The sequence below is a fragment of the Pomacea canaliculata genome, linkage group LG8 (genome assembly GCF_003073045.1).
Source record: "Pomacea canaliculata isolate SZHN2017 linkage group LG8, ASM307304v1, whole genome shotgun sequence".
NCBI lineage: Eukaryota > Metazoa > Mollusca > Gastropoda > Architaenioglossa > Ampullariidae > Pomacea > Pomacea canaliculata.
In genome coordinates, this window is record NC_037597.1 from 3,309,449 (window position 1) to 3,337,062 (window position 27,614).

The following is a 27,614-nucleotide window of genomic DNA, read 5'->3' on the forward strand; positions in this document are numbered from 1 at the left end:
GTGACAGAATGTAAAATTATGTCAAAACAAATCTTTGTTTTAAAATATTTTACCAATTGAAAAATATTTTACCAATTGAAATACTGAAGAAATATTTGATATTTCATAACTTCCTTAGCTTATATTACTGCAAAAGAGATGAGATTAAAGATATTATCACTACAAAAAATAAAGGGCTACATAACAGGTTAAGATTTTTACTGATTATTTACAAAATAAAAATCACCATTTCAACCAAACAAAAGTGATAATGAATATAATAACTTCTCAATAAAATTTATTTTGAAGTATTGTAAACAGCAGCATACAAATCAGCAACTCCCATGTTTATGTGTTTCTCTTTCTGCTTAAAATAAGCTGTATATCTTCTTAGTTAAACCTCTAAATAAAAGGCACAAGCTGTTAATCTGAAACACTCTTCAAGTAAAACTTTTTATTCTTAGTGATTAAAAGTAATGTAAAAAAATTATCACTGCAGCAAAAACTCTTTCATCAGTTTTAAATTAAAGAAATGTTCCTGAACATGCTCCCTCTCACTGTAAGGGAAAAGCAATCATACATAAGCTTATCATAAGATGAGATTATCATGTCAGTCAAAAATGTTCATTTAAGAATATTCTCAGCAAAATGTATTTGGAAAAGGTAAAGAGCCATACATTCAAAAACAAAACATTTAAGTCAACACTGAGATTTATCACAGACTGGAAAAAAAAAATTAACAGGGATTTCAAAATTTAAAAACAAATGAAGCAACCAATTAAAATCACAGCACAACTGAAAGAATTTAAGTTGATTTTAAAAAGATGCATTAACAAAATATCATGTTAAGAAAAGTTTCATTCATTTGGACCAAAAGAATAAACAATTTCAAACATGAACATCACTGCAGTCAAAAATCTAAGGGTTATATTGACCTGTAGTGTCCACTCTTAGTAGATGAATGTGCATGATCAAACAAGCGTGATGTGACAAAGAGCTGGGCAATGGTGGCATCATACTCCAGCCATGATGTCTGTCAGCCATATCCCATGCATGCACCATGTCTGTCATGCCAAAACGCTCATCCTCTACCCTCCTGTGCACACAAGACATCCCTTATACACTGCCCAGCCAGCAAACCGATGATGTCCATGAGCTCTGACCAAGCTACTGACAGACCGTGACACAGGATTGTAGATGTAGTGAGACTTTCCTACGTCGTCATCCAGCAGAAGAAGAAAGCCATCCACAGCCAGCATATCACCTGAACTAACCCGGATGTTATTCTTTGTAATTTCGTGTTCCAGGACCAGCAGTTCATGCCACAGATCCTCTTCAGGGTCATAAACTTGAGCACCCAAATAGGAGTCAAAGTTTATTTCATTGCGTCTGTCCAGGTAGCTGTATGTACCACCACAGATGTATAGCTTACCTACAAAACACGATTCACAGTATTCATCTTACAGATTAAATTAAGTGGCACTCTACATTTCCCAACACACAAGAGCATACCAAGCACTTCATTTACTCCATAATCGGCACTTTAAAAGCAACATAATTTCATTTGATATCATATTGCTAATCTTAAAAAAGAGCAAAATATGCACTGTACATGATGCCAGAGAACTGATTAAAATCATACCATCTAGTGCTGTCAAAGCTGCATTGCCTATTCCACTCACACAGCGTAGTGGTGAGATCATGGTCCACTGGTCAGCATGTGGGTCATATGCCTCTCCATCACCACGCAGGTTTAAACCAGTTGAGGCAGCTCGACCACCAACAACATACAGTTTGCCTTGCATTGCAGATGAGCTGTGATTATACCTAAATTACAAACAAATTTGGGCATAAACGTTTATGCATGTAAACACATAAATGCATAGGTGTGTGTGTGTGTGTTTTGTGTGTAAAATCTAGCTTCAAGCTAGTATGCTTAAAGCTCCAACTTATTCTAGTAGACAAGACTTTTGCAAAGTCTCAAATCTTAAAGCTCTCTAAACATTTTAAACATTTGTGAAAAAGTAAATGCTATTTTTTGTCATCAGTAAAACTACTATCACTAAAGTTACCTTGGGATCAGCATCGATTGCCTTTCTGTCCACCCCTCTGCAGAAGGGTTGTAACTCCAGCAATCATTGAACACAATTTTTGTACAGTTGATATCATGAGAGTCTATGCTGAGACCACCCGTGAGATACAATATATTGTTAAGCACAGCAGCTGTGTAGAAATGTCGATTGTCAAAAGGTAATTTTGTCATTTTCTCCCATCGCAGAGCTTCTGGGTCATAGAAGTAAACAGTGGAAAGATCTTTTACCACACCTCGGTGTTTTCTTTCAGTCTCTCTACTCACTATGACCAAAACTTCTGTCAATCTGTCAGGAAGGGATGAGATGGCGATGTCCTTTGAAAACATATTCCAGAGGTATTGAGGAGATACTATGTCTTGCATAGATATTATTTTTGTATCTTCTGAGAAATACATTTTTTTCAGTTCTTGTAGATCAACTGGACGTATTCTGGCATATTTCAACAAGTCAGGAAGAAGAGATATTTGCTCAGTGTTGCTGGCTTTAACCCATGTTAGGACAGCCTGAATCACTAGAGCTTCTGAAGAAACCTCAAGATTAGAGTTGCTGATAATTTTTATCAGATTTTCAGAGGAAAGATTACCAAATTCACTCTGATGAATTACATCACTTAGATTTGTGGTGATAAATGTCAAGGCCTTCTCATAAAGGTCCTGCAAGTCGTGAGCCTGAGCTAAAAAAAGGACCTGAAAACAGCAATAGCTGAGTGAACAGACTGAACACATTGAGCATTCATTAAATTAGTTAAAAAGGCAAAAAGTTACATTCATAGTACAAGAAAAAAAACAAACAGAAAGTCTTATGGAAATATACCTTTAACAATATTTTTTGTCAGACCAGTTAATCTTAAAACCTTTCTTAATGGAAAAAACACCATCAATATTAATAGTTCTGTCATAAGGAGGACATTTAAAATATGAATGATGTAGGTCCTTTCAAATCTCTTGCCTGTAGACATGTTTCTGCAGTAATGTGCTGTTGCATGAAACCACTGCACAACTGAACTACATTCCTGAACTGCAAGAAATCAGCACAGCGAAGTACATCGATGACATCCTCTACATTCACCTGCAAAAGTCAACACATCAAAGTGATGTGTGTTTTTTTGTGACTTTAAGAGTTTACTATAGCCCATGTAGTAAAAACATAATGAAGTATTACTGTTAACTAAACCAAAGTAGAATGTTTTACTATATTTTAAAAGCTGAATCTAAAAATTCACATCCATTAAAACACAATTAGTATGTTGGTAAGTGACTAGTTACCTGAAGTTCTGAAGTGTACATATAATCCAGCAATCTTGAAAAACCTGCTACAGTCACTCCATTCATAAGATAATACCATTCTCTCAACTGCTCCTCTGCTCCATTTTCCATGCCACTAGCTTTCAAACTTTCTTCATGGAAAGAAAAACTAGCAGCAAAGTATGGGCAGAATGAATCCAGTAGTAGTTTGTGGCAAGGGAAGATAACACCCTGGACTTCTACCTCTAGGTCAATGAAACGCTTGCTTGCACGACACTGGCAAAAATGTTCCATGATGTGAGTCTGGATGGCAGTGTTATGGTGAATGAACTCGACTGTTCGATACTCATCTAGCGCTGACAGCTTCATTCTCAGCAATCTGTATTATCTGAATCTGATGTGTAGAATTATACAAGTTACATTATAAAAAAATTGAGTGAAAAAGTGACTTTGAATTACCATCTCTCATATCTCAGAACAGAAGAGGAAGTAATTTTTATATAAAGCATTATAAAATAAAATATTTTTAAAGTTCTTCCTTTTGTCACAACTGACTTTATGAAACTGTAAATGCACAACTTATAAATGCATATTAGATTTCAGCATTTATATATTTTGCAAAACCATACGAAGAGATGATGAGAAAGCTTATAAACTGCTATGTTAGATTTGAAAGACACGATCTTTCCAAATAACCCAGGCCTGTCCTAACTTACGATGATACATGGCCTATAATACACAAATGTTTTATAATCATTGCTTTGAATAAAATTATTCTTTAACTTAAGTTATATCATAAAAAATAAACAAGCACAAAAGATACTTTCCAAAGTCTCCAACGCTACCTTCGCTGTTCGAATACTATAGCACATAAGTGTTAGTTATAATTGTTATGTTAGTCTTAAGATTCGCCAATTCTTACACTCGTGATACGCACGCCACTACTAGAATATCGATTGAATATGTAGTGCACTTACTTTGAACAGTGTGGACGGAAAAACGAAATATTTATAATAAATTATAAAAGTACAAATCCATTAAATGTCAGGTTACCAAGTTTACTAACAAACCTGTAACTCGACAACATTTGTAGCAGACAACAGGAACACTACCCTAAGGCTCGAACAGAAGACAGAACTTGATTGGAGGATTAGTTGTCTTCTCTCCAATGAAAACTTAGATATCCTGGTGAAACGGAAGTTGGTGAAATAGCAACTTGGGAAAGCGAAAGTCTTTTGCTGTTGTCCACGAACCATTATTTTTTCTACTTGGCATTTCGTAACAGACCATTCAAAATGAAGAGCAGGTTTACCACACTAGATATAACCGTTATTGTCAAGGAATTAAGAAGGTGAATAAATATCAATCATCATGACTGTTAAAACGATGTGCACATGCTCATGTTTGCATTACCAACCTTCATATAGACAAATTTGGGGGCACTTAAATTTTATTTTTCGATGGTCAGTCACATCTATCAGCTATCAAAATCCTAGTAGGAGGTTACCCTCTCTGCCCCCACCTCCAGCTCCACACATATACAGTACCCCAGTCTCTATTCCACACCTATTCGCACGCACGCACACAATGCGGTAGTATATAATTCTAAGTTATAAAATATTGTTGAAGCTGCACCAGTTTAGTCATCTATTTTATTTTTCTTATCCTGTTTGGAAGTAAATTTTTAAGTAAATTCGCAAGGATTAGGAAAATAGTACCATTCCATTGTACTATTGTTTTAAAATTAAATTAATAATTATTTTACAACTGCAGGTTTCTGGGAATGCGAGTAGTCAATATTTATGATGTTGACAACAAGACCTATCTCATAAAAATTGCCAAGTAAGTATATTTCCAACAGCTGTGGTTATGAAGTATGCTACAGTACCTTGGTAAAACTATAAAATTATATCAGAACTTAAATTTTGTGAGTTTTGTAACTGGTATTCACCCATCTTCACATGCTACATATCAGATTGTTTTCTTGATACAGGCCTGATGACAAAGCCATCATTTTGCTTGAATCAGGCATTCGCCTACACAGCACAGCATTTGACTGGCCAAAAAATCCTGCCCCTTCTGGTTTCTCCATGAAGGCAAGTGCTAGGCTTACTTTATTTGTTAAAGTGGCAGTAACGTGTTGTCTAAGGGGACAGTTCTTTCACTCATTTATAACATTGAGATCCAGATGTGTAACTAACTTTTGTATCAGTTGACCTAAGCATATAAACACTCCAATTTGCCTTCATATTTTGTACATTGAATTTTCATTATTTCATTCTAATTTTTTGGTCAGTTTTTATTTTTAATTAAAATGTTTGATTTATTGAAATACATTGCATATAACTTTTATACTAATATATTTTTCATTGTTTTACAATATTAGATTGAATTTAATGGACGTTTTACATAAACTTGCAACAGATGCGAAAACATTTAAGAGGTAGGAGATTTGAGAAGATTGAGCAGCTGGGCACTGATCGAATAGTGGACATGCAGTTTGGATCTGGGGAGGCAGCTTATCATGTCATACTAGAGCTGTATGACAGGGTTAGCTTATTTTATTATTTTAATATAATGATGCTCCCTCTTCAGCAAATAATCTTTAAGGAAACAGATAACATAAGTTTTGTTTGAAGAGACTCTCAGATATTTGTTTCACTTTATGTTTGCTTCAACTTTTGTTTGTTTTTGTAAAATGCTTTTATAAAGCTTTGATTCCAGCTGATGTTAATAAGTAGTAACTGACTTGAACTGTCACTTTAACTTCAAAATGTCCATATAGTTTTCTCATTTGTATTTTTGCAGATCATATGGTGATAAAAACTATTTATTTCATTTGAAATTTATAAATTTATAAAACTCAAATAATCAGCAAGTATCCGTGGCCATGAACTCTTGATATATTACTGATATATTCAGGGAAACATTGTGTTGACTGACAGCGAATACACAATCCTCAACATTCTACGTCCACGTACAGACAACAGTCAAGATGTTAGGTTTGCAGTGCGGGAGTTATATCCCATTGCTGCTGCCAAAAATCACGAAATGCCTACAGAGGAAAAGTGAGATCATTTTCATCATATACCTTTTATTTAAGAAATTGTTTTTTTTATGACATTTAAATTTACAAGAAACTCTCTTGGTCTTAACTTCACCTGCATCAGTATTGTTTAGATACATTTCTTTATTCCAGGGGTGTAGTCAGCTTGGTTTCTTTTTCTTGTTTTTTTTCTTTTTACATCCAGTTACATCGTTCTGGCAGATGCATGTTGTTATCAGCATATTTAAATAAAAAAAAAGTATTTTTTTTCTAAGAGATTGACTTGTGTGTATAGAATATATACTAAAAGATACAAACAAGATTTTTTTATTGTTGTTACCTAGTTCAGTAGTATTTTCATGATTGTTACTTTTTTTTAAATTTTAGATTAGTGCACATTCTGATGACAGCAAAAGAAGGTGACTCTCTTAAGAGAGCTCTGATACCACATCTTGGTGAGGACAAATATTACCCATTGATGTTACAGCTTAGTTCAGCTTTGTTTCATTTTTTTACATCCCCTTATCAATTATGTTGGCAAGTGCAGGTTATTGTTACTCCAATGTTCCGATGAGAATATTATAAAAAAAAAAAAATTCATTCGCACAGTCCATCTAGAAATACTGTGTTCTGCAGTTACTGTCCTTGTTTTCACTTTCAGATTATGGCCCAGCAGTGATTGGACATTGTCTGCTGACAGAAGGCATGTCTGAAGATGCTAAGATTGGCAAAGACTTTAGCATATCTGCAGGTTAGTCATCTCCTGCATTCTTCATTGCTTATTTTCAGTCATAGGCTTCTGTCCATTTGGTTCTTTTTAGAGGTTACTGTCAGTGAGAATTGTCCGTGTCCTGATTAACTCACCAGTCCTTTCATAATTAAGATGCAACATTTAGTCAAGACTCCTTGCTATTTCAGGTTAAACATTTAGACATTGATCTAACATAGCAATGATGAATGCAGAATTTTTCAGCATTACAGCAGACTGCAGTGCACTATATTATTTTCTTCTTGATATCTCATTGCAGACATAAAAAAATTAATGACAGCCATAGAAACTGCAGAAAGCTTAATGTCACAACTTTCTTCACAGCCATGCAAGGTATAAATATTACTGAAGCAAGAGAATTCTTTTTAGTGACTTGGAGATATATTTAATTTTCTGCCACACATAAACTTCATTCTTTATCTAAATATTTAGCTTTGTCTTGACTTCTTCATGCCAGAAAAATTATTTAATCTTGACAGAAATAATTGAATGACCATTTGCCCTTCTTATTAATGTCATCATTGAAAAGTATTTTGGTTGCTTGAGATGATTGTTCAATTGCTCCCTATGAACTAAAGCTGCACATTTTTTATTCGTAACCTAGGGCTTCATTACACAGAGGATGGACAAGAAACCAAATCCAAAGGAAGGGGAAAGCACAGAATTAGCAACGTATGTGACTGACCCTTTATAAATTGAACCTTGTATATTTTCAAGACTTTCAATGTCAGTGTCAGTAGTTTGAAGTCATTAAATGTTATAAATTTATGTTGGGTCATAAGACATTTTACATATAAATAAATCTGGTTTCACATTTTCAGATACACCATTATAACATATTTTATTTAATTTTTTTTTAAAAATGTGTTTCAGATATGAGGAATTCCACCCTTACCTGTTTCTTCAACTTCAAAACAAGCAATATCTAATATACGATATGTTTGATAAAGTAAGATGTACACAATTAAGAATTATCATTAGGATAAAACTGTTGAGCAATTGGTGTCAAGTAAAATGCACAAATAAATCACCCCATGAAAGGAAGAAGGGCGTTTTCTGTATTATCATAATTTCCTAGTCTGGAAATAAATAACGTTAGGAAGTAAACTGCTTAGGGAAACAGTGCAAGTTGCACATGGCATAGCTTCCATCTGTATCATTGCAAAAAGCAGAAATTATATATTTAATATTTAATTTGACCTCATTTTCAAAGTAGGTAGTACTTAGCCAGAATTTGAATGAACTGGTTACTTTCTGCTTTTCTGAGTAAAGTTATTTATGAATTTTACAAATGTTTACCTTAAAAAAGAAATGACTCCAGAATGCAACAAACGTAGCATGAACATAAATGTGGAGATCTCAAAATTGCATTTTAAATGCAATTTAATGGTTTATGAATGCATTGTGCAGTATGGGATACAAATGTCTTTTTATAAGTGTTCTTATGCATATGTCTACTAAATTTGGTTATGAAATATGAAGTCCAAAAGTTTAGGTATTCAATACGATTCAAAATTTAATATCAGATGAATTTAGAGTAAGTTTTTTGTATGAATATGCTCAAATCTTGAAACACAGTTATGGATGATTTTTATGAGTTTCTTTTTTTTTCTCTCTCTCTCTCTCTGCACCCTACAGGCAGTTGATGAGTTCTTCTCCAAGATCGAAAGCCAAAAACTAGATGTCAAGATGCTGCAGCAGGTGGGTTGTTTTTGTTTTGTAATATCTGGTTGTTTTGGAAGTTATTTGTTAGGTTTTTGGGCTGCATGTTAAAAGTTAAAAATAATATACATTTTCTGTTGTGTTTTTCTGTTGTTTTTTTTTAGGAGAAAGCAGCACTGAAAAAGCTTGATAATGTTAAGAAAGACCACGAAAAGCGAGTCGGTGAGCTGCAAAAAGAACAGGTACATATTTTTTAAAATATGCTTCAAAAGGGCATCCAAAATGGAGACACAGTTCATGTTGATATAACCAGTATTATGAAGCATTTTATGGTTACACATGGGTGGGTTAGTTGTGTAAGAGAAAATAACCAGAAATCTTTTTTTTTTGGAGGGAAGAAAAGATGGCTTATTCTTCTGATTTTTCAATGAACCCTGTTCTCTCATCAAAATATTCATTCACATCACTCACATGCATTCAGCCACCACATTTATTCAGACAATGAAATCTGACATCACACCCATATGTTCTTTCCTGCAGAATTTATGCTTTTAGACAAGGAAAGCACAAAAGCTACAGTTAACAGGAACACACAGGGGAGATGACTGTCCATAGGGTCCCTGCTTAAATAATCTTGAGATCAGGGCAACAAAAGATATTTCTTAGTATCATCGTGGTCTAGTTCCCACTGCTATTTTCCATTTTTTAAAAAAGAAGTACTAGGTTTAAGAGCCACAACTTCACAAGAGGGAAAATGTGACAGGAATTTTATATAGATACTTCAGAGAAAGAGCCTACAAAACAACTCTTGGTCAGTCACACTGGTGTGGCCAGAATTTCCCCTTCCCCCACTAAGGGTATTACCGTGTAAAACCAGTTAAAGTACTGCACCCCTTTAAAATATATCAATAGGTAAAAGTAACTGTAATGACTACCAGGATGCTATATTTAACTTATATTATCCTTTGATAATTTCAGTCTTTCCTTTGTTTGCTGAAAAAGACAATATTTATTTTGTTGTCAAGTTTACAATCACAGGAATAGTTTATAGTTAAGATTGCCATTGCTTAAATTAGTTTCATAACCTTTAGTGATTTGATTTCACAGTTTAGTTGGTGCTTTTCAGGAATCTGATATCGTCAGAGGTCAGCTTATTGAAATGAACTTGGAAATGGTTTGTACTCTTTGTGCTGTATTTTATTAAAAATAACTAGTCCTTTTGCACAGTACATTATATAATCCTTTATTTCAGCCTTCATATTGATTACTTTTAATTTTAATTTTTTTTTAAGCAGCAGGATACAAGTGCAAGTACAGACATATAAAAACATTTGAGCACTAAATAAATAAACTAAATGCTTTAAGGCAGCGGTTCTCAACCTTTTACTTGTGACGCCTCCCTGACGAACAAAGGTACGTCCGCGCACCCCCCTTAGCCAGCAATGTAAACTAATTTCCCTAATACCGGTATAAGAATTTTTTTTTTAAATGACCACCTTCGCGCCCCCCTTGTAAGCACGTCACGCCCCCACAGGTTGAGAACCGCTGCTTTAAGGAATAAGGGATTTTAAAATAATGTTATTTACTATTGTGAAATATGCTGATAATAATGTTTTTGCTGCTGCAGGTTGACCAAGCCATTTTAATAGTTCGAAGTGCTTTGGCAAATCAGATTGACTGGACAGAAATTGATCAGATAGTAAAAGAAGCACAGCTGAATGGAGATGCCGTTGCAAAGACAGTAGTTGGCCTCAAGCTTGATTCCAACCACATAACATTGCTTCTACAGTATGTATTTTTAAAGCCTTAATTTGGCACTTTTTAAAAAAATTTGGAGGACAAGAAAGGTGAATGTTTATTTCTGCATTTTTCTTTCTTCAGGGACCCTTATGAAGGTGGAGATTCAGATGATGAAGATTATCAGCCTCTCAAACCACAAAAAATTGACATTGACTTGGCTCTCAGTGCTTATGCCAATTCAAGAAAGTAAGTTAATACTTCAGTGTTTATTATATGTATATGTGTGAATGAATACGTGGTCACAATAAAGGGAAAATGAGCTGTCAACCTCAAGTTATGAAATGGGAAATTGGTGATTTTTTTACACCAAGCAGTTCTATATCACAGTAAGGCAGCCAGCCCTGTAAATAGACGCCACATGCAGCATGCTTGAGATGAGAGCTGAATCCAGGACAGCTAACCCTCATTGTATTGGTGTCAGGCGCTAGCTGTTACACTGCTGGACCGCCCAAGTTATGGAAGGGACACAAATGTAATTCTAGTCCAATAGCTTCACTATTTCTTCTTCATGTTGTCCTAGACAACATGACTATATAGAGTTATACCGACTAGCTACCTTACTTCCAGCTGTCCACTCCCAATTTTGGTCAGGCCTGACCGATGAACAGGGAAAACGCAAAATCAACTGACTTGCCCCTTACACCCCAGCCTGTGAGCTCTCCTTTTCTAGTGATTGTCAGATCATCTGGTAAGCACTCAAAGAAAGGAATTTTACCTTCAAAATGCTATTGTGCTACACTGCATCTGCTTATATCAATTGTCTAACAGAATAAGCTGGACTAAAACAAAAGTAGATCCACAGTTGACAAATTCGCAGTTGAGTCCAAAGCCAGGTACCTATGCTAGTCCTTGTTACTCTGGAATAGGTACAATTATTATAAAATTGCTCATCTGATTATCAGGTTCAAAAAGATATGTTCATATTGTTTGTGGACAGTTTTATTATTTTTAATAAGATATGAATAGAATGTAAGGTATTTAATCAAGGAAAGAATAACAATATTTTAAAACAGCTAATTTACACACTGCTGAAAACCATGCTGTTAAACATCAGTGTGCACCTCTTTTGGCAGGTACTTTGAGAGAAAAAGACAAGCTGCGAAAAAAGAAATGAAAACATTAGAAGCATCTCAAAAGGTAAATGTATTGATGCAAAATTATAGCTCTATTACCATTTTGAAAAATAAACAATGTGAAAATGCTTCATTGCATAAGATATTGATGAATGCAATTTATTTCAGGCTTTGAAATCTGCAGAGAAGAAAACAAAGGAGACATTGAAAGATATGGCTACTGCAGTTAGCATCAATAAGACCAGAAAGACATACTGGTGAGCATAGATCTCATCACACATTTAAAAAATCATGAATAATAACATTTATTAAGTCATGTAAGCTCTGGGTAATCTTCTTTTGGTCTGCGGTTGATGTCGTAAATTGGGATCTTTCTGTTCATATTTTACGTCATTTTGTGTCAGGCTTTGATTGTGTTAGTAGATTATCACAAGCTTTATTTAATTCTGCAGTGTAAGACTTTGTTAACTTTGCAGGTTTGAAAAGTTTCTGTGGTTCATCACTTCTGAAAACTATTTGGTTATTGGTGGACGGGATCAACAGCAGAATGAGATGATCGTAAAACGTCATCTAAAGCCTGGTGAATACATTATTAGTAATGCAGAACACTAAGACAAAAATTAGCCACCTAATCTTTAGTCTACTGAAACTTATAAAATGTATAAGTTTTTTGTGAAAATTGTTTAAGGAACCTTTGTTCATATGAAGTAAAACTTGAAAAAGACATTAGCAGTAATGTGGGATGTGAAAAGCTGAATAGTAAAAGTATTAGTGCACTAGTGTACCAATCCAGACACAATCCAATTCAGTACCCACAAAGCACAGAATTTTTTTCCCCAGTTGAGCTTTGTTGAATGGGCCCTTTGAATTAGAGATGAGCACCATCCACAGAAAAAACTGCCAAGTGCAATCTCAAACAACTCCCCAACTGCAACAAGGTTACTGGACTGTCTTTACATCTTTCTTTTTTTTCAACTTGTAATGATATATTTAGCCCAAGGGAAAGGTTTGTTTGGTTTATGCTTCAGTCATGGTTCCTTGAGATCATCAGCAAGTTGCTTATAGCAGTGTCTTGAATATTAGTCTGTTAGACATGAATAAATTCTGTCACTTTCAGTTTCTAATTGAACATGCATGTAGGAATTTTTGTTTATTTTGTTAGCTATTTTTTTTATCATGAATAGTAAAATTTAGAAGAGATCATCCTATCTAATCAGGTGAAGGATAAAAAAAATCTAAACAAATACTAAAATGAGATCATGTAAGGTTACACTTATTTGCGGACAAGGTTTGCTTCTTGTAGATCTCCCTTCTCCCCACAACCATTAATTTCTCAGCTATCATAAAAAGGAGCATTTTTATAAGCACTTTTATTGTTGTTAAAAGGTGGATATTTGTCCTATCTTTAAGATATTTAAAATGACCAGTCACAATAATTCTGAGCATCTGCTATGTTTTGAAAATCAACCCAAGTGCACCTTTTAAGTGACTAGAATGGTTCATTACAAAATAATTGTTCTCCAAATCTGATTAAATAACTCTGTTATTTCAAGCCTCCTGTGTTGTGTCATACAACTAATGGTAAGGTGTGTTTTTTTTTTTAAATAATTTTGTCTTAGGTGACCTCTATGTACATGCAGATTTGCATGGAGCTAGCAGTGTGGTCATCAAGAACCCTTCAGGTGAGCATACACATGCTGAAAATTATTTAAATGTCATTTTAAATTTGCTTAATTATTCCATTGACTATGCTTCTATTTTATATATACTTGTTAAAAGTACTGAAATATGCTGATAAAATGCATAAATGCATTAATTCATTTAAATGGAACCATAATTGCAGGTGAACCTGTGCCCCCAAAGACACTAAATGAAGCCGGGACAATGGCTATCTGCAATAGTGCTGCATGGGATGCAAAAGTGGTGACAAGTGCATGGTGGGTTTACCATGATCAGGTGTCCAAGACGGCTCCTTCAGGAGAGTATCTAACCACTGGTAGCTTCATGATCAGAGGTTTGCATTTTAAAAATTTTCATTATCACCTTTCTTTCTTGACTTTATCAGACAGCCTGACTAGTAGGAGCTTAAGGGCTACAACTGTTCTCAGTTGTCAGGTTGTCTGGTAAGTATCAAAGAAAGACAATTTACATGGAAAATTCATTTCTGTTTTAACTTTACCCGATGACCTGACTGTGACAAATGAGGCGGGGAGAAGGGTGGGCCTAACTTGCCCGATGGGAAATAGGACACTTCTGCCTGCTTGCTTCACCCGACTTTCGCCCTCTCATTCGCATGTCCACACGCATACATGCTAGTAATCACTTCACCCACATGCGCAAACACAACTGGTAACACAGTTACACATCAAAAAATTATTATTAATAAGAAAATGAGGTTGAATACTGCAAAACACATTAATGAAATGACCTGACATCAGGTCAGTGAAATTTGAATACGTACACAAGACCACTTCCCTCACAGCTAGGTATGAGTCTTGTGAAGGCAAACGATTCACATTGACCACACGACGACACCCCCGACGACCAGTAGTAGATTGATGGAGATCCTCAGATCGCCCACAGACAGCAACAATAATGATGAAGTCAAGGAGAGCCTCCTCACATGCTGTCCCTACACAGTTGTACTCTGCTTCCACTGGTTGCCTTGGGCAACGAACCACAGCTGCAGTGGAGATTATTTGGTGACAGCGGTGTCTGGCACCGGCTCCAGATGAGCAAGAATTCCAGGGGAAACAGTCGACGTATTTTCCCCACCTTCTACCTGCAATGGTTGCCCCAGGCAACAGATGGCAGTGATGCTGTTGCTGGAAGTCTGGCGGTGTGCATCCTTCTTGTCCACGAGGACAGCGACCCTGGTCTCGCACTTGAGGTGTTGCAGACTGTAAGTGCCAGGAAGTAGCACTGCACGTTCGTGGAACAGGCCTCCCTTCTGCAGACTTACTACTTGTAGCCACTATGGCGCACAGATATGGTAGTCCCTGCTGAAGTTATGGGGAAAGGCTTCATTAATTCTTAATTATAGATTAAACATCAACCCTAACTATATACTACTCAAACACATGATCCCTTTGCACCAAATCTACCTGGCCCTGATGCTATCGATCTATTTCTAAAAAAAGCTACTACCTCCCATGAACTTCCCCTAAACGCTATATCTTGCCCCTTGACCCTGGGCCTCGATCGTCTACATCAGGGGTGGGCAATTAATTTTCCCAAGGGGCCGCATGAGAAATTGGGATGGTTTTAGAGGGCCGGACTAATATAGTTAACTCAGTTTTACCCAATACTGTATATGTAGTATATATACTGGCGGGCGGGCCAGCGGGCAGGACGGTCAGAGACAGGCCCGCGGGCCGGCCTTTGCCCAGGTCTGGTCTACATCAATCAAGGCGACCTGTCAAGTTGTAAAAACAGACAGAAAGGCTTCTCTTTACTGTTCCTGTCTGGTTCTACTGACCACTGACCACCTCTAATTTTCTACCCGACCTCAGCCCTGTTCTTGCCTTGAACCAGGCTGGTTCATGACACTGAGTATTAATAGCAGCTCTAGCCCTTTAGCTCCTGATTGTCGGGTCCTCTTATAAGTATCGAAGAAAGACAATTTACATGAAACATTTTATTTTTCCAGCATGGTACATGTAGCATCAGTCCCTTTGGCAATGTTCTGGTCCATCATTATTTATCTTCATCATAACTATCCTAACTTCATGCTTCATCAAAAGGTGTAATCATTGAAGCAGCAGTCAACAGATGAAGATAATTTTCCCCAGCTTAAAAACATTTCAATGAGCAACCTGTGGGTTAGGTTTTACATTGCATTCCATTATGTAGCTAAATTACTGCTAAAACAGTTGTGTACTCACTTTTCTAAAGCATTTCAGCCATGACTTATCAAAATTCAAAGATAAGTAATGCCTGCTCAAGGTAGATTCCTCATGGCAAAATTTTGCTTAGGGACGGACTTGACACACTGGAATAATCTTAAGAGGAAGTATATTTAACCATCCACACCACACTGTTTAATTCTTCATCTTGATGTTTCACACTTTCCCCCACCCTTCCATAGGTATGCCTTGATTAATAATTTTCATCTTGTGCTTTTTGTAGGTTTTAAATAAATATTTACTTTTTAACAGGGAAAAAAAATTACCTGCCACCATCATATCTGATCTATGGATTTGGGTTTCTGTTCAAAGTGAGTTTTATTTTTAAAACTTCTCGTTATCCATGACTAGACACAATATTTAAAAAAAGAAACTTTTGCATAAGTTTTTTTCTGGTTGCTTAATATCACTTGTCAGTAATGAGTACAACTTTTTATTTATCTCTGCTGTGTTTTGTTTAGTAAGTAGATCATCTGATTTGTAGTAATTGTTCTTTAAAAAAAAAAAAACAACAACTTATGGTTGAAAATAATATTATTGTGGCTGCTGCTCACTCTGCATCTACAGCTCTCAACTCTTTTTTTCATTGTTCTACATTTCCTTCAATATTTGGCTGTTCCCATATTCGACTTAAAGTGTTGTAAATGCATGTGATGACTGATTCTGTGCACTGTGTTTGCTAGGCTTATTTTTGCACTTCAGATTTTCATGTTCATTAGCACTGGGCAACACTGGCAGATAACTTCGGTTAGGGCCAGTCACTACTCCTGTGAGCTTTTGCTGCTTATTGGGTCCTCTCCTCTGTGATCCAGAGTTTTCTTGATTTACATGTTGACATTTTGTGGCACTCTCCGTGTATCAGTTGAAGATCTAGGAAGAAAGGGTAAAGCAGAGACTGAAGAAGTTTTACCACAAAGGACAATATCTGATCAAATTCTATGATGGCTCTGCACTGCTCTTTCTAACCCCAGTTGCTTAGTGCATGCATTAATTTATGACCTGGTGCAATGACAATTTCTTAAAACTTAGGTCATTAAAACCAAAGAGATGGAATTTAAGTTTTCATTGGAGGTCTCGTGTCAACCATGATGAGGAGGGGAACATTGTCAACACTTTTAAAATACTTGGTCACTATCTTTCACAGGAGATTCTGATGGGATACCAAAACTCAGGCTTTCACGAAGAAGGCTCAACATAGCTTCTTCCTTCTCTGGAAGCTTGTCTCTCTCAGTCTCCAAGAAATTCTTGAGCTATTTTATAAATCTGCAGAGAGTGTGCTGTCCTTTTTCATCTGTTTTCACAACAATTAATTAGTGAAGGACAAGAGCAGCTTGAATCGTGCATTTGTATATACCTGCTCAAAAGTTGGTTCAGAGTGACCCTCAGACTGTGTAACAGGCTGACATTTTCAAGTGTCCACAATTCTGCATGATGACAGGCAAGAGTGCCATCAGTTTCTACTGGACGTCTGATTTTGTGTGCATACAAGACCAGACGATTGAAGCTGTGCTTATGTTATTTCAGCCGTGAAGCTTCAAAATACTATCATGTGTGAATGAATGTGGATCACATGCAAATCTGAATCATGATTGTATGAGGGCCTTTCTGGTGTGGCAGGTATGAACGTGTAATAGTGGTGGTGTGATGTGGGGTTCTAACATTTAGTTCCTTATAGAACTGCTATTGATTGCCCTCTGTTAAATAAAGTCTTATTTATTGTTCTTGTAATTCCACAGCTTGAAGATGGGAGCATTCCAAGACACATGGGAGAACGCAGAGTGCGTACCACTGAGGAGGATAGTCTTTCCCAAGTTGACTCTCATGCATCTGAAGCAGAAAGTGAACTAAGCTTGAATTTGGAGGAAGAGAACAGCAAGAATGGCAGCAATAAAGAGTGCAGTAGTAATAGCAGCAATGATACAGATGATGATGATCATGAAAGTGATTATCATGATGATGAAGTCAGCAAGCCTGCTTTAGATTCACCTCATGAAGTCACAGTAACTAGTTGTCCAGACTCTGTGAGTAGTGAAAGCCAAAAGGAGATTCAGGTGGACAAGAATAATGCTTTTTCAGAAGATAAGGGAAAGGATTGCAGCTTGGGCAATGATACTGATGATGACAAACAGCCTCACACAGCAGCTGCTGCTATTGAATTTCCAGACACCTCCATAACCCTTATGCATATTAAAGGAGACAAGTAAGCATGCAAGTAACCATGTGCAAGTGTGTGTTGGAGAGAGGGTGGTGGTGGTGGCTGTGGCATAACTTTGTGAGTATATGTGGTTATGTGTGCAGATATGAAAACAACACTTTTAAAAACTTCAGAATCAAAGTGTCTTAGGTGTGCTATAAAATGTTAATATATAATTTATTAATACTATTTGCATCACAGGTATGAGCTCCAGCGAGGAACAAGCATGTCTAGCACTGTATCGGAGACAGACAGTACTGTAATCTACTTGGGAGATGATAAGCCTGTTGTATTTGGAGAGAAGGCAATGTATTTTGTTCAATACACAAAGCATACTAGTGCTTATAGAGCAAATATTTTTTAAGCAGAATTAGATTTTGATTAATTATTTTTCAATATCTTTTAGTGTGCATTGTAAAATCAAGTTTTTTAATCAAATCTGTAAGTGCTGCTGCTTTTTGTTTGATTTAAAAAAGGTAGTGTCTGCCATTTGTGTAAGATAATACTAGTGTGTGAAAGACAAGAAAATTATGTACAGCTGGAATGGTGTCCTTATGTTTTATATTAATTTTATTTCCTAGAATGTACATATGTACCATTTGAGCTATTATATGTCTGAATAACTTATTTTCACCTGAAGGAAGAATGCATTTGTGTCATTCAACTCTATACTGGTACAGTTCAATATTTAATAACTTTTTCATTTTTTTCAGGGTGGTAACAGAGGAGGAGGACGTCTATCAGCCAGACAAAGACGGTATGGCGAAAATCATGTTATGTTTAAAATAAAATTTTTACATACTTAAAAATAGAAATGCACAGAGCAAAAACCAGTACAGTGCTTAGGATGTGCTAAGTGAAAGGAAGAAACTTAGATAAGATTTGACGATTTCTTCTTTGACTGTACTAGATGACATGACCATAGGAGATTAAGCTCTTTAACCATCAAAAAGTTGTCTCTACCAGTATCTCAGTTGCTTCAGGTGTGCACCCAGGATGTCGGTGTTTGCACTTGCCTTGCCTTGCCTTGCCTTCCATCCTAACTTTGCCTTGTCAAACTAAGTTTGTCTGCAGTGGGCTGTTATCAGTCTGGTTACTTTTTTGTTCAGAAACCTTTTTTCATGCTTCTTGCCTTCACTAGCACTGATGCAAACCAATTGATACAATGCAACAGGCTGCCTTCTGCTTCTCAAGTGGGTGGTGGTTTCTTCCCTCTGCCTGATCTTTATTCTCCTTGGTCATGTCATCTGGTACAGTCAAAGAACAAAGAAAATTTTGAGAGTAAATTTTCTTGGGAGACCAAAGCAGACTTGGAAAAGAACAGTAGAGAGCGAGGCAAAGGACCAGGACCACATGGGCCACATGCCAGGGGGCATGCCCATAACCGGGTCTACTGCAAGATTTTGTTGCGGCTCTATGCTCTCGAGGAGGAACAAGGAATAAACCAAACTAAATTCTCTTTGAGATTTGCCAGATGACATCAAGCCTCTCTTGACCTCCCTGCTGTTTGAGTAGAGTGTTTGTCATAAAATCTGATGTATTAGCCTTATGTTCGGCCTTTTTATACTGTTGTTCACCTGACTAGTAGAGTGCTCTCTATGCAAGTCACATGCTAGCTCCCTGATGGTCATGTTATTTGGTTAGTCTCAAAGAAATAGAATTTACTCTCTCACTTTTATTTTTATTCAGTATTATGGCGCCATAATTATGGTTTAATATTAAAGATAATGTTGTCTTTATGTTTTGCAGAGAACTGAGAAAAACAAAAAAAAGTGGGGAACCTATGAAACAAACTGTAGACGGAGAAGAAGAAACAGTGTCTTGGCTTCATGAAGTGAAAGATGAAAACCAGCTAAAAAATCAACAGGAGTATAAAAACAAGGTTGCCCAGCAGGATGATTGTGAAAAGCAGGAGGTTATTGTCAGGTTTCTTAAGCATTTTTCAGGTTTGATGCAAGTTTGAATTGATGTTCATAAAGTCTTATTTCATCAACTGGCAATACACATATATCACTCAAAGGTGGTACAGATGCACCTGAAGAAAATTATGGGTAGCATTAGAAGCCATATATTTCCTGTCATCACATCAGTAGTAAATTTCAGTGTTCAGAGTTGCATAAAAGTAACTTTTCAGGCATGCTGTTTTTTTTTTTTTTTTTGCCAGTGTTAGGCAGATGATCAGGAAGGAGGAAAGAACTTTATTGCTAGAAGTAGTTTAAAAGGGAAAACTAAAACTGTGCAAGAGTTATGACAATACTTTTGTAATGAGCACTTTACACTACTTGTATATAAACTTAAAATCAGTTGAAATCAGCTTTGATCATAAAATTTATTATCTATGGTTTTATTTATATATTTTTATTTTAAACTGCAGGAGGAACTTTTACCTAAATCAAGCAGGCAAGAACCTCATCATCCTAACCAGCAGCAGCAGCAGCAGCAGCAGCTGCAGCAGCTGAAACGAGGCCAGAAAGTGAGCTTTGATATGTGTTGCTCACTTGTGCTGTTTATTTTTTATCATGACAGACGAGAGAGAACATAATGATCATGCTTAGTTAATTTTTACATATTCCAAGTTTTGTTGGCGCTTAGTTTTACATGGTTGTTTCAGGGTAAGCTGAGAAAAATAAAAGAAAAGTATGGTGACCAAGATGAAGAGGAAAGAAGAATTCGTATGGAGATTCTAGCAGTGAGTTTACTGTCATTTGGCTTTTAGATTTTAAAAGCTTCAGTTCCTATATCATTTCTTAGTTCGAAGACCTATCTAGATTAGATATTTAAGTGTTTCTACCTCCATCGATTGACATTCTGTGTTTTTAATTTTTAATAGTTTTGGATAGAAATGGGAAGCATTTTATGTGAAGGCAGTATTTTAATGGAGAAATTATCTAAGTAAATAATCTGCAATCTGTTTTTAAATCTGCTGTTTAATATAATTTTTTATGGTTATTGCACGGAATATTGCTTTGTTTCGATAAGTGCTTCATTTCAAATTGTGTAGTCTTGGTGCAGTCTTCAGGTACCCACAAAGAAAAAAAAAAGAAGGGGAAAAAAGGAAAAGATGAGATAACATCAAAGAGTGGAAAACCAGCTGGACGACCGCATACTGGTAAACAGGAACCTCGGCCATCTTCATTAAAGACAAATGGAACTTTGAATCCCGACCTTATAGAAGGTACAGCAGTATTAGCATGTTATATTAGAAAATGTAAATGGTGATAGTTTTTAATTGTTGTCATGTAAAGCCATTTTTTCCCTCTCTCCAAATAAAATACTGTAATGTTACTGTAAGAAGTATTTTGCTTGTAAACAATGACAAGTTTGTTGACTTTCTTTTTCAGAAACACCACACTCTGAAGAAATATAAAGCCTTCTGGAGCTCATAAAGAGGTATAAAATACTAATAACTCTTAGGTTTTATTCATCACAGATGTTTATTTATATGTCTGTGAAACAATTATTCCTAACAAGAGAGCAATTAAATGAGTTAACATTTCCATTTAAATTACATGAAATGGCTCCTCCAAAACATTTTACTCTTGTAAGTAAATATTTTTTGATAGATGTTTGTGTTCATTTGGATGTAAGCTTATTAGTTCTGCTGTCCCAAGTTTGTCAAAACTTTTAAAATATTTTGATGCATAGGACCCAGCCTCAGATGGTGAGCAAGTTGGAGCAGATGAAGAAACTCAGAAAACAGATGTAAGTGAAATAATATTTTAAAACATGTAATTTGATTTTGAAGCACAGATATTTCAGACACTTAAGGTTACTGGGATGCTGTAGTTTTTGTATGTTCTGGTCCCTTTTATATGACAACCTTATACATAAGAAATTTCATATCATATAGGAATATTGTTTTTTGATAAATCTACAGTCTCTAAGAGGGTTTGGTAACTCATATGAGATGGAGTCGGTTACTATTTCCTTATTATCTTTACAGGACATTCAGATTCTTAACTCATTGACTGGTCAGCCTCATCCTGAGGATGAACTTTTGTATGCCATTCCTTGCTGTGCTCCATACAATGCTATGACCAACTACAAGTAAGTGTAGGCTTTATACAGCATTTGTGCACCAAAATATGTCTTTCATCAGTTAGCCTTGATAATCGGCATTAAGTATAAAAGTACAGACAAAGCCACCTTCATTGGTCTCCTTTGATTCTGTATTGTTACTTTGCATTAAGACTATCATTTCTCATGTGCCGCAGGTTCAAGGTGAAATTGTTACCAGGGACTACTAAAAGAGGGAAAGGTAACGCCTTCATATAATTTTATGACATTATAACCGTGTGACATTTGGTTTAGTTTTAATCCGTCATAAAAAATAAAGTGAATTAGAAATATAAAATATATACACATACAAAGCGTACAACCATACCCCCCTTTTTTTTTAGCGGCCAAAATGGCGATCAACATGTTCCAGCATGATAAGATGGCAAGTGCCCGAGAAAAAGATCTCCTTCGAATAATGAAGGTAAATACAGATTGTCTGCATTTTTACTAATATGTAATCTTTTTTGATTAAGATTTTTATTTAGAAGAATTCTTTTCTTCAAGAATATTTTTTCGTTTAAATTTACAGAAAGATGTCGGGTTTTATTGCCTTTCTTACAATATTTTTGTTTTAAATTATTATCTAATTTTGTATTTTGCAGGATGCTGACATATCTCGAAATATGCCAGGAAAAGTCAAAGTAGCAGCCCCAAGTCTTCACAAAAGATGATTCTTAAACCAGGACTTTTTGCCCTCCCCCACCCCTCTCAAACTATCCCTGTCAGCAGCTTCCACAGACGCATCTTTAAATATTGCAGAGCAATCAGAGCTTCTGTTTCGGTGTGCAGATAAACATTGGATCATTTTGAAAAGGAGTTAAAGCTGCATTTTTTGGAATTATAATGAAGTATTTTCTTTTGTGTTCTTGGAATAACCCTGATATACTACTACAAGGCTAGTAAGGTAAATGTTATGCTAGAAAACAAGATTTGTACAATTCTACAGACTGAAGTAAAGTGGGCTTTCAAAACTTTCCCTGGTTTGTATTTAAAATGTTACAAGACTATGTACAGTGGAACTTCGGTTAACGAACTTAATCCGTTCTGGAAAGCTGTTCGCGAAATGTTTGTTATCGAAACAATTTTTTCCATAAGAAATAAAGGAAATAGATTTAATGGGTTCCCAGCCCCTGTTGACTCGCTGAAAGTTACAGGCTATATATAGGGTTTAATGTATTTTCAGAAAAACAAACATGTAAATCAATTTTTGGGTTAAATATTTTTAACAGCAAAAATTGCCAGGAAATTTTGGGACAGCTACTGTGTTAACTTGTGTTTGTGTATGTTTTGTCACGGCTGTGGTTGTTGCCAGCTTTAATATCCCTGCAATAACTCAATGACCAGTGATGAAATTTAGATTGAGAAGTATATTGCAAGGCAACTGTTGAAATTCACATAAGAATTAAAAAAGCTTTTATTGTGCATCATTAGACAGCTAACATAAACATATTTCTTTCAATCATCAGTATACTGCAATCACAACCAGAACAATAAATTTCTAAGTAATTTTACACATTTTTATTTGCTCATTATTTCATTAAGCATGAGGCTCTTTCAGTCACCTTTGTGGCACCAAAGCTTAAACTTCAGGTGGTAATGTACTGTTTCTGTAGCATATCTTTAACACGGTCGGCAGAAGAGTGGGTGCTACACTGGTATTTAACATCATCAATATGATACCACATCACCGCATGGTAAAAGAACTCGTACACCAGCAAAAAATCATTACATCTTGAGCTTTTTGGTATTATTTTGTGATATTCCTGGAAGAATTGTTCATCAAATGCTTCCTCCAAATAGGACAGAATAAGATCAAACTGACAATGACCATACAACACTGAGGGGTCAAAGACAACTGAAAAGAAAAAAAGCAATGAAATTTTCTGTGTAGATTCTCTGTCTGATATTTATCTCTGCACTTGAGTTAACCTTTAAGGATTGTGAAAGATAGGACAAAAATACCTGTCACTCTGTTGTTCTTTTGTTAAAATATCCAGTCATTTCTTTTTTTTACTTCATTTGTATACAAATGACTAGCATATCATCTGTAGCATGTTCTAGCATTGCTTGTAAATATCTTTAAAAGTAAAATATGAGAAATATATCTGCTAGTCTGTTCAAAACTGATCAAGATTATCATATTAAAAAAAACTGCATTATTTTTGCAGTTGATGCTGCAACCTTAATTCATACCAATTCTAAAGAAGCTTTTTCCATAAGAAAACTTCCAGAAGACGCCCTATATACATTTCATTAATACCTGACAATGTTTATGAAACAACCCAAAACAAGCCTTTAAATTGTACAGCTAGTGTGTGTGGGTAGTTTATAAGTCTACTTACATTGTTTAATTTTAAGTGCTTGTAAGTACTTTTAACTCCCCAAATAGATACCTCTTCCAGCATTGTCTTTGGCAGTTACCAAAAAAAGCAACCTTTCTTCCAAAGAGTGCAACCCATAGGGATATTACATTGACTCCACACAATGAAAAACAGCACTTACACTTACCCATTTCAATTTTTTTAAAGTATAAAGATGGAAAACATACCTGGTCCTTTCTCAGTCTGTCCAAAGTTGGCCAAACACAAGTCACCATGGTTTATAGCAGGAGTCAATGATTCCTTCTCAAACACCTTAGGTATGTAACGCTGTAGCCAAGCCCATTTTTCAGAAAGGGTTCGATCTGAATACTGCAATGTAAGCAAACCATACATTTCAGGATGTCCTCTATTATAAAGTGAAATAAGATAAGCCTAAGCAGTAATAAGTTAATTACTAAGTCCAAAAATCACCAACGCTTATTAAACATTTTTCTATGCTTACATATAGCTCTATACATATCTATATAGTGACCAAATGTAAGGTGACCAGACGTTTCGGGGGCGAAAGGGGACACATGCTGATGATGGTGTCGTCACCATCAAAGAACGCCGGTAAAAAGTGATTTTTAAAGACAACCGGGACATTTGATGGACTTGCCAGAAAGCAGTTTAGTTTAGAAACATTAGATTTACTGTCTTCCCGCCCGATGACAGGCAGGACACGAGTTTGTTCTCTCCTATCAAAATGTGCTTCTGGATCTTTGATGTCCTCTTGCGCCATCCCCAAAGAACATGAATTAACAGTCGCCTCTCCAACATCCTGGTTCTCAGCACAGGCACACAAGGCTGTGTCCTCTCTACCTCTCTGTTCTGCATTTTCACCAACAACTGTGTCTCAGCTCATGGATCAATATAAATAGGGAAGTTTGCAGATGACACCATGGTGGCAGGACTCATTGCAAATAATAATGTGTGTCCTACTCACACAAGTGGTGTGTACAGCTAGCCAATGTGTTGGCTGTAATTACCCCATGGCCACAATCTATGCCCGGCACAATCTATCTCATGCCCTTTGAAGTCAGGTGTAGACTATTTTTAGGCCACCATCTTCCATTTTCTGTTTATCTAACTAAAATCTAAATGTTTAAGATATTGCAAGATTTGATGTCTCTGGTCTTACCTTAGTCTGAAGTCCAGACATCAAAGGCTGCAGAATGTCACCTATGAAGTATTCCTGCAAAATTTTAACACATTAAATCTCCTGAAATTTCTTGAAACAGATGCCTGTGTCACAAATAAAGCCACTCATTTCAAAACTAAAATGAACAATCATTCATATACCTGGATACTTTAGGCATAAGCAGTTTGTTTTCCATATTTCACCAACCATTTTCTTCATGCTACAAGGAAAAATAAAACTGCGCTGACAAGAAGTAAAGAGATGAAGGAAATACAAGTTATGTTACAAGTTCTTATTAAAGCTTACATAACAAATTGCACACCAAACATAATTACCTGCCAGGTATCTCGCCACATCTGTCCAGTTCTGAAAGTACCAATGAAGTGATCAAAGTCACTGCCAAACTTAATGGTTCCAGTAAGTCCTGATTTATCCCCTTTATAGTGCACCCTGCTTTCACAAACTGTCTTCTTGTGCACCAGTTCATCATTAAAAGCATGTAGCCTAGAGGCAAAATGGACATTAAAGCTTAAGCTACATCTGTATAATATAAATGAATTTTATTTCATCATTTCATTCAATTTCACAACCACCTAATTTGTGGATTAACAAGCAAACTTGAAATCTACCATAGTTTAGATTCACTAAACTTTTTAAGTCAACAAAAGAAATATGAAGAGTGAAAATCTTTATATACCATCAATAATTATGAGTTTCTTGTGGTGAATTGATTAATCCAGCTCTGTTAACAGGCATAATTTAAAGCATAAGGCATGCTTGATATATTGCCTTTGACTAGGCCTGCACGCCTTAATATCTGCTGGTTGCAGAGCCAATTATTATCCTATTTATAGATCCTTATGCAATCTTGGAGGACCTGTGTTCTAGAAAGAGTATGCTAGTGTGTAAGGAGATAATTTTCTAAGCAAATGAGTCATATATTGACATACACGTAAGTGCATACACATACCATAGATGTATATAGTTCAGAATATTAGTTTGTGCACACACCATCACACACAACAGGAACATATCAACATAAAAACCTTCCAATCTGCCTTCCAAACTGAGGCCAGAAATTCTTCAAAGGTTCCAAACCAGGTATGAACTCAAGCAAATGAATGACCCTTTGTCAGCTGGAAGAAGAAATGCCTGAAAACATGGAAAGATCATATGAAATTGCAAGCTCATACAGCAATAATGGTGTTTGGTTTTTTTTTTTTGTTATTGTTTTTTTTTTAGTAGACAGACCTGAACAACTATATAAAAAGCCTAGTCAACTGAGAGCTACTGATTAAAAAAACAATTTGCTCAAATTAATAATAATGTACTGTATAAAAAAATAAGAAAGCTTAACAGATCTTTGATCAATAAAGATATATATGCATGCTGTAATTCCAAAAAACACTTCCCAACATAATATTGTTTTTTACACACACAAATACGACCACACAAGAATGATTTGTTAACAAATGCCTTTTTTTCTTCTAAAAGACATACTTGCCTTGAAAGAAAGGGGAACTGTGACACAAGCAGTTTGTTTCAACAACTGTAGGCTTTTGTGTTCAGATTCAAACATCTGCATGGCCTGAAATACGGTTCACTTTGCACAATAAATAAAAACTATATATATTATACACATATCACCAACTACTAATAAAGTTTCACGACAGCCAGTAGTAGTTATACTTATTCTAGCGTGACTTAAAAAAAAAAAAAACTTGCTATAGTTTCCTTCACATACTTGAAACAGCCAAAACAAAAGGAGCAAATGCGGTTGGGTGGAACGCACGACTACATGGCCTTATTTGCCCAGCCTAATTTTAACCGAATAAAACGAAAATATCAATCGTTTTACAAATTGTAGTTTATTAACAACACAATTCCACCCCCTCTCAGATTACGGACAAGTTTGTGCTCGGATCGTGTCCGACACCTGTCATTCCTTCAAACACAGCATGGCGTCGCGCGAGCCACACAAGTAATGCATTTGTTGCAAAAAATAATTCTTACATCTTTGTTGAAGTTATACTTCACTAGAAAAGACTGCCCCGTCTTCACAGAACGGAAATGAGCTGCTTTGTTTACGATGCCACCAAATACTTCTCGCTCAAGGCATAAACTGTCGTCTGCTAACTCCAGTCGCAGATCCTCTTCGAGATCGTGAAAATTTAACATTTTCCGGTATAGTCTTTGACGTTTTGCTCATTAAATGTATGAGAGACGAGATTTTATTCTCCTGAAGTATTCTTTATTGTACCATACGTTAAAGTCAGGAACAATGCTGGG

The 27,614-nt window shown here is 35.9% G+C and overlaps 3 protein-coding genes across 8 annotated transcripts; 1 reads left to right on the top strand and 2 right to left on the bottom strand.

Annotated features, from left to right (window-relative positions):
* Window positions 1-260: 260 nt before the first annotated feature.
* LOC112570584 (kelch-like protein 25) lies at window positions 261-4,451 on the bottom strand. 5 transcript variants are annotated; one of them, XM_025249098.1, is made up of 6 exons: window positions 4,294-4,451; window positions 3,338-3,710; window positions 3,021-3,140; window positions 2,052-2,758; window positions 1,622-1,806; window positions 261-1,411 (listed from the first exon to the last, which is right to left on the bottom strand). In XM_025249098.1, the coding sequence occupies exons 2-6, from the start codon at window positions 3,683-3,685 to the stop codon at window positions 1,068-1,070; spliced, it is 1,704 nt and encodes a 567-aa protein (XP_025104883.1). In that variant the 5' UTR covers window positions 3,686-3,710; window positions 4,294-4,451; the 3' UTR covers window positions 261-1,067. The 5 variants fall into 5 exon arrangements, with proteins under 5 accessions (XP_025104883.1, XP_025104884.1, XP_025104887.1 ...); XM_025249099.1 differs by having other exon boundaries at window positions 3,338-3,715; window positions 4,294-4,444; XM_025249102.1 differs by having other exon boundaries at window positions 4,387-4,433.
* A 64-nt stretch (window positions 4,452-4,515) lies between these two features.
* LOC112570293 (nuclear export mediator factor NEMF-like) lies at window positions 4,516-22,798 on the top strand. Its single transcript, XM_025248674.1, has 33 exons — window positions 4,516-4,667; window positions 5,090-5,158; window positions 5,310-5,412; window positions 5,741-5,866; window positions 6,239-6,384; window positions 6,750-6,817; window positions 7,024-7,113; window positions 7,391-7,464; window positions 7,736-7,803; window positions 8,005-8,080; window positions 8,770-8,832; window positions 8,958-9,035; window positions 9,920-9,967; window positions 10,421-10,581; window positions 10,675-10,779; window positions 11,667-11,730; window positions 11,835-11,923; window positions 12,143-12,246; window positions 13,286-13,348; window positions 13,510-13,680; window positions 15,824-15,882; window positions 17,308-17,771; window positions 17,967-18,069; window positions 18,479-18,522; window positions 19,515-19,680; window positions 20,140-20,238; window positions 20,377-20,454; window positions 20,778-20,948; window positions 21,411-21,467; window positions 21,709-21,812; window positions 21,980-22,023; window positions 22,166-22,245; window positions 22,427-22,798. Exons 1-33 carry the CDS (start codon window positions 4,612-4,614, stop codon window positions 22,493-22,495), a joined length of 3,360 nt encoding a protein of 1,119 aa, XP_025104459.1. The 5' UTR covers window positions 4,516-4,611; the 3' UTR covers window positions 22,496-22,798.
* Window positions 22,799-23,327: 529 nt separating this feature from the next.
* LOC112571010 (fructosamine-3-kinase-like) lies at window positions 23,328-26,476 on the bottom strand. Of its 2 annotated transcripts, none has more exons than XM_025249788.1 (5): window positions 26,372-26,476; window positions 25,661-25,829; window positions 25,326-25,379; window positions 24,373-24,514; window positions 23,328-23,679 (listed from the first exon to the last, which is right to left on the bottom strand). In XM_025249788.1, exons 2-5 carry the CDS (start codon window positions 25,679-25,681, stop codon window positions 23,411-23,413), a joined length of 486 nt encoding a protein of 161 aa, XP_025105573.1. In that variant the 5' UTR covers window positions 25,682-25,829; window positions 26,372-26,476; the 3' UTR covers window positions 23,328-23,410. The 2 variants fall into 2 exon arrangements, with proteins under 2 accessions (XP_025105573.1, XP_025105574.1); XM_025249789.1 differs by having other exon boundaries at window positions 26,337-26,474.
* Between the last annotated feature and the right edge of the window lie 1,138 nt (window positions 26,477-27,614).